The following is a 13,418-nucleotide window of genomic DNA, read 5'->3' as shown; positions in this document are numbered from 1 at the left end:
GGTCCTTTTGTCATTATTTGTTGTTGCCTTGCAAATGATTATTTCTCAATCAATTTGATAAAGTAACTTCGCATATGAACTAAAAGAACCAAATTCAAATATCCAAAATTAATATTTCATTTTTGACTCTCAGCTACATAATTTGAAGTAGACGTGAGCTGTTTTGTGAGTTCCCTAATCTATGATCGGTTATTTCATTTTCGTTTTCTCTATTCATATATATCCTATAAATAATTGAAAATATGTCCGATCTTGCTAAAGAAGGTAATTTCTCCTACACGACTTGTGATTGATTAATTCTTTCTCTGGTCTCATAAATGCTTAATCTAAATTAAATTTGGTGATTTAAAGCAGGTGACTTCTCAACTTAATACTTGTAATTATCCAATGCTATATTGAAACATTGATTCGACATCTCAGTGAAGGTAGCATTAGCTATTTGCATAAGGATTTCTAATTATTCATGTCACTTTTGAAACCCTTCAATCTCTAGACAAATAGTTAAAAAGTAAATATGAATGTGCTAAAAAAGGTTAATTCCTTATCTAAGATCACGTCATTTCCTTATGCTTTCATGTAAATAATCATATTGTTGCTTTTTAAATCAATGACGTTTAACTAAACTCTAGTAAGCAAAAGCACTTAATCATTTATAACGTGTCATCTCGTAATTTCTATATACATGTATATATGCGCTTCATACTCACAAAAACAAGAGAATAAGTGGATGAACACGGGATGGACATTTCCAATAATACTCTAGTAATAATCACGACACTTGACTCTATAGTTTTCCTCATTTGGAAAAATTAAATCAGTAATTGCAATTATCCGGACTCTTACTTTTTGTGGATACAGCACTAATAACGGAGGGGGACCATGAGCCCTGAATAATTGTCCATTTCCCTCTTTTTTTTTAAATTTTTCCTCTTCTTCTTTCTGGCCGCACCGTCGCTCTCTGATAAAGCGACGATAAAGGCGACAATTAATAAACAAAAAAAAACAAAGAAACAATAAATAATGGGAGACTGGCCAGTGGCGAGAGAATGCCACGTGACTGCAAGCCAAAAGCCGACATGTACCTCGTCAACACGGAAATTACTGCGTGACCCTCTCCCTTTCCAATCCAAAAAAAAAAACCAAAAGCCGTCTCGCCGTCGGTGCCGCCTAACTGATACGAAAAACCAATTTTAGCCCTCGAAAAGAAACTCCAAAAATAAAAGAAGAAGAGAGAGAGAAATGTCAGAACGCGTCCGCGTGGGCCCACCTCCTGTCTGCCGAGAGCACTCTCGGTCGTCGGATCAAACCAAAAAGATTTGCCGAGATTCGTACCCAAAGGAGAAAACCCAAAAGGCGCAAATCACGAGCCTTTCTCTGCGCTCCAGTCAAAGGCAGCCGAGAACAGAAGCTCCCCTCCCCCCCCACGCTTCCCATCATGAACCCTCTGTACACGCTCTGAGCCCCCTTTAATTATCATCCCATTATAAATTAAAATTCGAAACAAAAAGGAAAATAAAAAAGACGCGTAAGTGCGGTCTTCGCACGACTGCGGGACCGACGCGTGGCGCGACAGAGGAGGAAAGGTCGCTCTATCTTGCGCCGCATGCTTCCTGCGCATACGCTAAAGCCACCTACGAGGCTACGACATCGCCGGCATGCTGTCTCGATTACCACCACCTCCCAAGACAACTTCAGCTAAAACAAATTAAAAATTAAAAATATAACGTTTTTTTTTCTTTGTTCTTAAACTAAAAATTGTTTGGCAGGTTCGCGCGAAGATTATTTCTGCCGAAATTGCAAAATCCGCATCTTTATTCGACGACAAATGAAATAGAGTGGAGATTAGATAAAAGGGCCGACGAGATCAAAGCAAGCAAAATTGCATAGAAGACTAGATCTCGACATTTCCAATATCCGAAATATGTATTACAGGGACCCAAAAAAAAAAAAAAGGACATAAATGAAACAACAATTTGAGAAACGCTTGAGGATTTCCCAGTTGCTAAAAAACTGGAGTTATATTTAATCACTTATATACATATCTAAGTCATCGTTGTCGTCATCAGCTAATTTTGGCGTCACCGTCAACCGCCGAACCGAAAATTAATTGTCAGGCTATTTTCTCTCTCTACATGGAAGATCCGCTTTCCGTCTTCGACTTCGAACCACAGAAAACAGGAATCGCCACCGAAAAATTCGCAAATCCGCCGCCGATCAAGACGGTCCCTCCGGGAGGAAAAAAAAAAAGAAAATCTCAAGCCGCCTCGGCCGGCGGAGGCTGGTTGAGGTCGAGATCGAGGAACGATCTGCTGCGAGGGGTCACGTCGGAGTCCACGACGGACGACGAATCGGACTCGCTCTTCACCCCACCGCTCCCGACCGTCGGGAAAAACTCGCTCACCGCGGGGCGGAGTGGTTTACAATCCCTGGGGAAGCTGTCCCCGACCTGCCCGCCACGGGCGAAGACGTCGAAGAAGAACACCGGGCGCGCCACCGGGACGACGGGGAAGCACGCGGCCGGGGCGGCGTACGCGGCGGCGAAGGGGAAGCCGCCGAGGCTGAGGTCCAGCGCCGGCGGCGCCGGGGGCGGCGGAGGGGAGGCGTTGTCGACGGTGCTGCTCTGGCTGGGGCTGCGGGCGGCGGCGGCGACGGCGACGACGAGCTCGTCGGCGGTGGGGAAGTTGGTCTTGGCCTTGGCGCCGCGGAACTCACGCGCCGCCGTGTCGTAGGCGCGGGCGGCCTCCTCGGCGGTGTCGAAGGTGCCGAGCCAGACGCGGGTCTTCTTGCCTGGGTCGCGGATCTCGGCGGCGTAGCGGCCCCACGGCCGCTTCCTGACGCCGCGGAAGCGGATCTCCTTGGCGCCGCCCTGGGGCCTGGGGCTGACGGCGACGGTGACGGCGTTGGGCCTCTCCCGGGGAGCCATGGTCGGAGAGACTTGGGAGGCTTGGGATTTTAGTTGGAGGAGAGAGAGAGAGAGTCGCTTGTTGTGGAGAACGGGCGTTGTTTGTTTGCGTTTGGGAAAAGAAGGGGAACTGAGGGATTGTATATATAGAAGGAGTTGGGGAGGCGGGCGGCTGAGGACGTTGCGGCTGGCGGGCGTGAGGACCACGTGCCTGCAGAGGCGCGTTATGTGGGGGCGGTGGTGCCTGGCGTCTCTTGCAAGAGCCAACGCAACTCGAGTGTGCCGTGGTTTTTTCTCCTCTCCGCGGGGCCCACGCACGGTTAATCTTAATGAAATCTGCCGTCTTAACGCGGCTAATTATAGGCGCCTTTTTTCTTTTTTCTTTTTTCTTGTTTTCTCCGATTTCCCCCCTCCCTCTTACAGCGACGTCCGAACGTGGGAAGCGTGTCGTTAATCTGGCGACATCTTCGGTATGTGTTGTGGGCGATTTATGTTTTTTTGTTTCTTTTTCTTTCCCCCTAAAAACAGGGGTTAACACGCTCGCCATTGAATATTCCTTTTAAAATTTCATTTATTTCACAAAAAAAATATTTTGAAAAATATTCCCATAAAAACAATTGCTTATATGGTGTACAAATGTGAACAAACGAAAATATTAAAATACAACTTATTGTCGATGATGAATAATTATTTCAATCAATATAATAAATCATTTATGTAAACTAAAAAAAAAACTTAATTTATAAATCACTTCGGTGTGAATATTCATTTGCACTTTATTGGATTTGATTATTGAAATTCATCATCTTTTATGAGAAGAGCAATTATCATTTGAAATCAATAATAGTTTGGTATTTATAATTTGATATCTGCGGAGAGTTGCTTCTATAATCGTTGCATTTGAATTATTGCTCATACGTTTGTTGTCGCTATGCTTGTATCTATAAATTAGTACGTTAGATGTCTAAGTATTATGATAGTTCCCATCTTGACAAAACAAGTAAACGATCCATGCATGACCTTTGCAATTGAATCATTTCCACCGCTTGCACCACTGGCCTGGTTGGGAGTAATTGTTGTGGCACTACTAGATTTGCACGCTTTCCTTATTCTCTGATGGCCAAAAAAGATAGTCACGTGCGACAAATCACATTAAAATTGGTTTTGAGCGACGATTTATAATTTCTATGTTGTTATCAATTAAACAATATAATTTTGGGGTGATTCAATCCGACATCTTAAAATCGGCATATTAGCATCGCGATATTACGATATAATAATATATTGCCTTACACTCCAAGTTAATACATATCACAATCAAATGACTCGAAGTTCGATTCCTCATGCCTCATTGTTCCATTCATTTATTTCTATCTTTACACGGCTTCCCTTTTGGCGATCTCACGTAAAAAGTCGTGGTTTGTACTTTGCAACAAACTTGGCCAACGAGGACGATGACCATGGGAAAGAGCCAGTGAAGGACGCACGCTTGATGTGCTCAAGGTGCTCTGGGGCAAAAACCTTGTCCAGGCATTGACTATGGCCAATTTGACAGAGCAGAAGTTGATGTGCCACGAGTTAGGATATGTCTATATCGTGAAAAATAAATGATTCAAAAAATATAATTTTTTTAAACACGATCATTTATATCACCTACACAAATTAATAAATTAAATTTTATTATTATTGAATAAATTTTTTAGACACAGATTATTATCAATGATGAAAATATTTTTCATTAATTGATTAATTCAAGAGACAAATAAGATCTTTTTAGAATCATGGATTTCTTACGGAACAAACAAAACCATTAATTTCAGTCTTTTCGAATTATTTTTTATTTATCTCATTGGGTTGGTGCTATATTAAGTCGTTCTAACATTTCATCATAATGAATGTGTAGACCTTTCTTCATGTATTCGGGGCATTCTAGTTTTCCTACCAGTTGATTTTGAATCATTCGAATGGTCGCGATCTTTGGAGAACTTTGTGTTGGATAGACTAGTGCACTACTTGAGCAATCGAGAATAATACACACCTCGGGATCTTTGGACTTAAGCCATCGATCCATCATTTAAAAATTTGACCAAAAAGCTTTAATTAATAGGTGAATGAAGATTAAATACATGTGTGTATAATATATATAAAGAACTTATAAATCTCGTAGATAAATAATGTGAGGTACTTCATTCTAATTCCACATTAGAATATCTAGTTAAAGACATCTTCTTTGATCCGACGTTTGGGGGAAAACTTGAGCAATGATGTGAAAATACCACATCATCAAGGGCAATGTTAGAGGGAGCGCTAATGAGGGCAAATTCGAGATTTAAGTAAAAGTTAGAGATTTTTTATAAGATATAAAAAATTTAGGATAAAATTTGGACTAGATCTAAAATTTGTGATTTTTTATCAAATAAAAAAAAGTTTAAATGTAGAATCTGGATCGTAATAAAAGTCGATAATTTTTTTATTAAACAAAAAAAGTTTAGACTATAATTGGGACTGGAATTAAATTTGAGGGTTTTTTCAAGGGTATCGGCCCTATTCAATATTTGTAATCGGTCCATGTGAAAGGCGGATGCTGTAATTATGGACGGAGAAAGTGTCTTTGGCCGGCCGGCTCCGCGTGGAAGGGGGACCCCCGAGGGGGCGCGCGGTAAGCGCCGAGCAGGTTCGTGGGGGGGGGGGCGTGAGGGTCACGCGCTGCACGTGGAGGCCGCGCCTACCAGTTACCCACCGCTAAATCCTCGAGCAGCGTGATATTCCGAGGTGGGGCGGCGCTCGGGGGCTCGGTCAACGAGGGCTTTGACCGCACCACTCACACGGTCTCTCGTAATTATAAAAAGCCTCCCGCCGCCCCCTCCGCCCTCACCTCGTAGTGAGAAGGAACCGATTGGTAGGAGTCCGCACGTGCCCCGCGCCGCCCGTCACGTGGCACGCGCTCGCGATTGCAGAGGGAAATTCCCACTTTTGTATTTTTCGCATTTTTACGTTGTTGCTTTGCGTAGCTTGGAATACCTCGGAGTGACCTTTTGCTTTTAGCATATTATATTCTCTCTGTCCACTTATTATAATATGTTTAATTACTTCGATTTTTCGAAAGTGACAATTTGGCGTCCCAAAGTCATTTCACAGTATCTTATAGAATAAATTACCCTTTTTTAATTTATGTGGTTTCCTTAACTTTACCACCTCGTCTGTCTATCATATTAGTTTTGATTTTCGAAAAAAAAATACGAGATTAATCTTAAAAGTTAAAAAAAAAAATCTATGTGAATAGAATGATAACGCGCCGGTACATTACTGGACAATAATTAAGATATGAGACTTTAACCATATTGTGTGGTGCGCATGCTTATTACGTGGGTTCGGATTTTATCACGGATTATGCTGTCAAATGTCTCGAAATCCGTCACTAGATAAACCTATCTAGAAATAATTAAATTTCTTAGCTTCGTTTAATAAACAATGCGCTAATACATATCGAGCGGCAAAATATACACGCACGATGTTGACTAATTCCAAGTCTTAATTTGGTTTTAGATTACTCTCGGAGGAGAGGGAGAAACTCCTTGCGTTAGACTAGAATTCCGTGTTCTAAAAATGAGGCAAATTATTTATACACCGATTATGCATGACAAAGGACTAGCCACAAATAGTGTAGAGATTTATTTGTCTTGCTATTTTCATACATGTTGAGAAGACATTCGACATATTTTTCAGACATGCTTAACAAGAGGTTATTTCGATTTCATAAGCAATTAAATTCATAATATTATTAATACATACCTCAACCTCAAGCACTCGCATAAATAATAAATTGAAAAAAGAAGAAGATGCAGTCCTTAATTTTTGTCTTGCTTTGCTTTTCTGGGCATTAATGCAAAAGTTAATTGCGATTTAAATTTCTCATGAAGTCGGGTCAATAAATTTAGGACCAGCGACACATCTGTTATTATATAGAATTAAGGAGAAAGATACCGTAAATAGTAATAAATTATTCCCTTTATCCCTACCGACGGCTTTGTTTTCACGATTCCCAACATTTTTCGGCACTGTCCGCCTTCTCGCCGCGTGAGGCGGATCAGGAGATGCCGATCTTTTATTCCCTCGAAAAGGATAATTCCAAAATAAATAAATTAAATAAAAAAGGTCCTTTTTCCCCCACCGCATTTGAAAAAAAGAGGAAGAAAAGGACGCCTTTCCGAGCGTGGTCCCCAGTCCCACCTCCCGCTGCTTTTGAACCGGTCGTGAGGGGGGGATTAGACGGCTATGGCGTAGATCTTAGGGCGACACGCGTCGACATCCTACGTGCCGTGGAAACCGCAGGACAGACACGTGTGGGGGCGGAATGAAAGGGATGTTGTTGGCGATGGTGGGCTGGTGGCGGTTCCTAGTCCCGCGGTCTGCGCTGGCACTTCTCCCCTCCGTCGTATTGATGGCCCGAATACCGCGTGCTCACGCAGATACCAACGATTTGGATCGAAATGCCTAATTTTTTTTAGCCTTTGTTTAATTAAATTTCGTGGCACACGATACTGTGACTTTTTGAAAATTGAAAATAAACCACAAAAAGCTCCAAACTATTATTTTTCTTGAAATATTCAATTTAATTTTTTTTGCCACACAAAAATTTCAAATTCGTACTCCTGTAAAATAAAAAATGATTAATTTTGATTGGGAAATCATTTTACAGAATCTTAACAACGTGTGGCATGGGTATAAATTTAAGATCTCTTGCATCACAAGAAAAAATTTACATAAATGTGTTGTAATGGATGTATTTTGAGGTTTTTAAACTTAAAATATATGTTTCATAGTTAACGTAATTTTGAGATTTTTTGGTAGTTTTTTCTTTATAAAATACGAAATTATCTTCCATGTCTATATATTTTCTTATTTTTATTAAATTAAGCTCCTTATAATTGCTTAATTTGGTAATAGGGATGGTTATTATGTCTATGACCTCCATGCTAGCCAATTCATCTCGGCTTGGTCAAATTGAGGGAGCGGCAACGGATATAGTTGCAGAGTCGAAAAGAGTCGAGAGAGGTTCTCTCTCTCTCTTTTTTTTTTCTCTCTCTTTTTCTAAAAGGTTTGGAGATTCAATTTCAGCTAATTTTTCTTATCGGGCCCACAAAAGAAAAAGAAAAGGAAAAAAAAATTCTGACACGGCGCGCGGACCCGTTGCGGTGGAATTATTGGAACGAACTTAGTGCGCAGGCGCGCAGCATAATATAATCCCTATGATTCCTACAACGCGGCGGCGGCAGCCGGCAGCTTCGCGTAGGGAGGGAGCGCGTTGACTCATTGACTTTTGACGGACGAGGTGCGAGACCGGTGAAGTTAATTAACCTAACTCATCTGCCACGCTGTCCAAAGGAACACGACGAAGCCGCCTGTCCTTTTTTGTTTATTTTTCTCCGCGGAGATATGAAAATGTAAAATCTAAAGTCAAATCTTGACGAGACGAATTAATGTGGGCGCAATTAACTATCGGCTAAAGCTGAATTAATTCGGCTCGTCCCATAATGTACCGTTGACAAGTACTAGACTTTTCTTGCAATAAGCTCGCGAAGAAAAAATAACAATAATGTGGCCGATCCAATTTATGAAAAATTTGACGAATTCTCGTAAGACTAGCTTATTTTTATAAAATGAGTGGATCGTGTTTATTCTATTTTAAGAGACGAATCAATTGCTTGAATTTTCATTTGTGCGCCTCTCGTGAGCTCCTTCTCGATGCTTTTGGTGATACTAACTTTAAAAGATTTTGCACTTTGCTTCTTTTTAAGTTTTGCCTCCACTTCATATGTCAAAGATCTAATCCAAAACGCATGTCATTCAAAAGTTATGAACAAACGTTTTTTCAAGACTGAGTCACTCTATTAAAAAAAAGTAGGTTTGAAATTGAATGTCTGCTCAGGCTTGGGCATAAAAAAGTGTGACGAGAACTTCTCAATCAAGCCATACTGCTCTAAGCCTCATCAACGGCCATGCTCGCTTTGCCGAATATCCACGGGAAGCCTGATTCTCGAAAAGCTTGCTCGGCATATCGAACCGGGGAATCATTGGAAGCCCTAATGCCGTATTCTCTTCACGAAACCCGTTTCCATTGAAATCAGATATGAAGATCGAGACGGTCGGACCGGGAAGGATCGAAATGGACAGTTCGAACCCGGCCCAGAATTGAATATCCTCATCCTGGAGTGCCCTGGCGTTGAGCGTGAGTTGCGTGCGTCTCACGAAACCGGGACTGCATGGTTGGGCTCGAGTGTTGGGGGAATATGGATTCTGATTCCTGAAATGCTTTTGGGCCCGGGGTCGACCTTGCGCCACCGTATTCTCCTCCAAGGCCCATTTATCAGCTTCATCGAGCAAGACATCTTGGGAGCTAAACATGGAAAAGTTTCCGAGCAACCCCGGACATGCTCACGGCCCAAAGCTCCGTATCCATCTGTGTAGCCCAAGAGGAGGGCTTCAGAATTTATCGTGGAAGCAAAGCGAAGCGTCCCGCACGCTACTTTGAAATTGCGGAGCGGTGAGAAAGCTCTGAAAAAGAACGGAGACCAAGAAGAAGGAGAAGAAGCTTCTGAAATATCAAGATCGTCAATCATGGCGGGTAGACTCTATTAATTTAACATTCATTGACTGACTCCACGAAACCTGCATTTTCCATTACGCGTTGCTTTTTTTCTCTGTCTGTGTATAGATATAACAAGCTATTCTCCTATCTCCATCACCCGCTCAGGATCATATACACGGTTTTTCGGCTTCCTGTGAAGTGAATTTTCGTGTCTTGGAGGATCGGAGAGAAATGGGAGAAGGAGAGTGCAGGCCGCTGGGATTCTTGATAGGCTTGCCCTTTGCTTTCGTTGCCGTGATTCTGTCTCTTCTGGGTGCAGTGGTTTGGGTCCTCGGGTGAGTTTCGACTTCCCATATTTCGTGTTCATGCATCCTTTTCTCTGTTGATCAGTCCAACCTCATGAATATAATTATTAGATGACATTTCAAGTTGAAGATAATTAAGAGATCATGGCAATCGCTTTCTTTTGCTAATTACTTATGCGTTCCTCTCTCTCTCTCTCTCTCTCTCTCTCTCGGTTTGGTGTGTTGAATCAGTCTTTTGTTTTGTCTGACTCTCCTCCATATATAATGAATAAAGCTAAAATACATGAACTGGTCACTTGAGGCACTTTAAGATCAAGGCTGGTGGGGGCGGCCCTCAGACCTGGAAAGGCGTCGAGGCCTTTGCTAGTGGCCGGCGGAGGGAGAGAAAAAGAAAGCAAAAAAAAAAAAAGGAGAAAAAAAAAGAAAAAAATTCTAAAAAGCTACAAAAATTATTAACCTTAGGATTAAATTGGCGAGTTGTCAAAAAGCTTATGATTGAATTGGCCAAATTAAGATATTTAGAACTGAATTGGCATAAATGTAATAGGTTTACGATTTTTTGGTAATTTCGCTTTATTTAGCTAGTTAATGATATTAGTAGAACAATTTTGAAATCACGCAAAATAATTTCTCCGGGAATTTACTAAAAAGATAGTGGCCCTCTTTTTTCCCTACCACTCTTTTTGATCCACGTTTTCGTTTGCTCCTCGTAATTATGGAAATTAATCTAGGTTATGTGCTAATGACAGGACTATACTGAGTTGCCTGTGCCCTTGCTGCATATGCTGTGTTGGGGTGGCAAAGCTGGCCGTGAGCCTTCTCAAGCTTCCCATCAAGATTCTCCGGTGGTTCACTGAGAAGATTCCTTGTTGATATCTCTCCCCTATTTGGATTTTCCCTTCTTCCATCTCTCTCTCTCTTCCCCATTTTTTTTTTCTGGTTTATTGAATTGGAGATCCTCTATGTGAGATTGAATCGATTCTTTATTGTTGACCGTCATCCATCTTTCTCATTTTTGCTATTTCAGATTAGGAATTGGTTCGTTGACAAAAAGTGGCATTTTTTTTACGTCTCTCTAAAGCATGTTATCAAAATGCAAGATTCATCTTAATTAGCTTAGCCGCTTATGACATTTATCCGTTTAACGTTTTTCTTCATCTACTTCAGTTGAGCACAAAGTCATTTTTGAAAATCCTTTATATTCAGTTTTTCATCACGTCCAGAACCGCTGGTCCACTCCAAAGTCAGATTGAGAGACGGTAATATGTTGATTGTAGTATAAAATTGATAATTGGTCAAAGCCGAATCATTTAGGGAATTCTTGTATTCGTATGGCAAAGTCGTTCGAGTTAATGGAGCCTAAGATCGATTTTGAATAATTCACGGACTAAGATTCCCATTGATGACCTGAAAATGAGGAACCCACTTTCAGAATTCAGGAACATTATTTTTCTGCTTCACTTCACTATTTAGTGAAGACACATCCTCATAAACTTCGGTTTCAAACCATCTTTGCGATAGGTTTTGAAGACCGCACGTACAAATAGAAATAAGCGATAAGACGAAAATACGGCTACATTGCCATACGAAAACCACCACTAGCGACAAGCGAATCGATCTAGACTAGTAAATCTGATGCTCTTTCGGTGCAGTCAAGCGTCCGATGATTTTGAACTCCCCACAAGGGATTGCAGATTCTGAAGGAAAGTACGCATGTACTTTTCTTGCAAGCCTTCCCCAGCAATAACATCCTTCAATTTAGCATGGTTAGTTTTAAGCCTCGACGCGACTTCACCATCTTTGTCCATCACCAACTTGATGGCCTCACTCAAGCTCTCCTTGCTCAGGAAACTCTCCCTCTCCCCTTCTTTCTTCACTTCAACAGCAACGCCCAACTCATCCACCAGCAACCTCGAAGTCATGAACTGGTCTGCAATCTGCGGGAACGTCAATATCTTGCAGTCGCTGAGCAAGGACTCCCACATCGACGCATACCCACAGTGAGTCACGAAGCACCCGACAGATGGGTGTTTCAGTATCAGCGACTGAGGCACCCAGTCCCCACTAACCAAGCCCCTCTCTCGGGTCCTCTCCCCAAACCCATCTGGAAATGCTTCTTCGATTCGATCGCATCCTCGTGGGGTAGCCAAAGCCACAAGGAATGGATGCCCGCCTAGCTCAAACCCTAGAAGTATCTCTTGCAACTTCTCTTTTGTCAGCTTGATCTCGCTCCCAAAAGCACAGAACACAACCGAGCTCGGCCCGAACATGTTCAGCCAGGAAACCCATCTCTCTTCCAGGTGTTCCACGTGAGCTTGAGGCATGACAGGTCCACTGCAGAGCACTCTTTTCCCGTACTGCTCCCCAAGGTAGTTACAATACTTGCCTTCCAGTTCAAGATATGTCCTCGTGGCAATGGCATCGCACTCCCTTAGGCTCGTAGTGATTCGGTCGTAGAACGACATTCTGCTTCCGAGCTCTTCAGCCAGGAACAACGCTTGAAAGGCCTCCTCAGGGACTACCCACGAAGACGGATAGCCCGGTGGTGGGTGCATTAGTTCTTCCACGGTGACTCCCTTTGAGATCTTCCTTGCCGGGGTAAGCCTGAGTCCAAGGCCCGCCACACCAGTTGCGACGTAGTAAATCGCCTTGACGTTCATTGGCCGGGTTATGGCGGGGATCCAAGGGGCAAAGTCGTAGAAAACGATGTCAGGCTTGAGGTCAATCAAAAGGGGCAGGATCTGATCTCGAGTCTGGTCAAAGGCGGTGTACAGCGAGCGGTGGAGTTGGACGGGGACGTCGGAGGGGGTTTCTGCGCCGGAAGGGAGGCCATCTACTTGGGGGATGGTAATGGAGGAGAAGTGAATGAGGTTTTGGTGTTGGTTTAGCGACTCCAACTTAAGCTGCGCCTTTCGGGGCAATAAGACGGTCACTTGGTGCCCATTTTGGGCTAGTTTGTTTGAGAGATGTAGAAATTGGGTGGCGTGACTAATACCCAACCATGGGAACATGACTACACGAAGCTTTCTTGAGTTTTTATGGCTTTCCATGTTCGCTTTTCGCCTTGTATTGCGTATTTTGTATCTGGAGAATTCGATATTTATATGATGGAAAATGCTTGTGTGACCATCCACTGTAGAATGACAATGGAACGGTCAAAGGCCAGCCACGTATCCTTTTGGAGGAAACCTGCAGACTTCCTCAACCGGTTGAATCATTGATTTTATGTTTCTTTCTTTTTCATTTTCTTGGCTTCTATGTTCCTTATTGCAACCTCAAATTTTAGATACAAAAATAAAAGGCCACACTGAATCATTTTTCTTGAAGAGTATCAATTTAGGCTCCGTTTGGTTCAACTTTTGGATAATATCTTTGCAAAAATGCAAATACCTTTGGGTGAATGGAATTTTTCGAAATGTAAATAGCGTTTGGTGAATTGTAATTTTAAAGTATAATGAGAAACAACTTTAGCCAAAATATTATTTAGTAAAATTTGCATTTGTAAATGACTTTTATTAAATAAAAGAACAAAAAAATATTTGTATTTTTTTTTTTTGAAGTCTGGCCACCCATTGGTCAGATTTGGCAGCTGGACAACTAGATCTGGCCCTCGGATGCTGTT

At 42.2% G+C, this 13,418-nt stretch overlaps 3 protein-coding genes across 3 annotated transcripts; 1 reads left to right on the top strand and 2 right to left on the bottom strand.

Moving 5' to 3' along the window:
- Positions 1-1,864: 1,864 nt before the first annotated feature.
- Positions 1,865-3,030, bottom strand: LOC104450115 (ethylene-responsive transcription factor 4-like). Its single transcript, XM_010064548.3, has one exon. It carries the CDS (start codon positions 2,921-2,923, stop codon positions 2,255-2,257), a length of 669 nt encoding a protein of 222 aa, XP_010062850.1. The 5' UTR covers positions 2,924-3,030; the 3' UTR covers positions 1,865-2,254.
- Positions 3,031-9,473: 6,443 nt separating this feature from the next.
- Positions 9,474-10,795, top strand: LOC120294581 (signaling peptide TAXIMIN 2-like). Its single transcript, XM_039314768.1, has 2 exons — positions 9,474-9,826; positions 10,546-10,795. Exons 1-2 carry the CDS (start codon positions 9,723-9,725, stop codon positions 10,667-10,669), a joined length of 228 nt encoding a protein of 75 aa, XP_039170702.1. The 5' UTR covers positions 9,474-9,722; the 3' UTR covers positions 10,670-10,795.
- Positions 10,796-11,448: 653 nt separating this feature from the next.
- Positions 11,449-12,846, bottom strand: LOC104452071 (UDP-glycosyltransferase 79B9). The gene has a single exon (XM_010066599.2). The coding sequence runs from the start codon at positions 12,844-12,846 to the stop codon at positions 11,449-11,451; it is 1,398 nt and encodes a 465-aa protein (XP_010064901.2).
- Between the last annotated feature and the right edge of the window lie 572 nt (positions 12,847-13,418).

This window comes from Eucalyptus grandis, chromosome 6 (genome assembly GCF_016545825.1).
Source record: "Eucalyptus grandis isolate ANBG69807.140 chromosome 6, ASM1654582v1, whole genome shotgun sequence".
Taxonomy (NCBI): Eukaryota; Viridiplantae; Streptophyta; class Magnoliopsida; order Myrtales; family Myrtaceae; genus Eucalyptus; species Eucalyptus grandis.
Note: the sequence above shows the minus strand (reverse complement) of the source record. Positions and strands in the feature narration are given on the sequence as shown.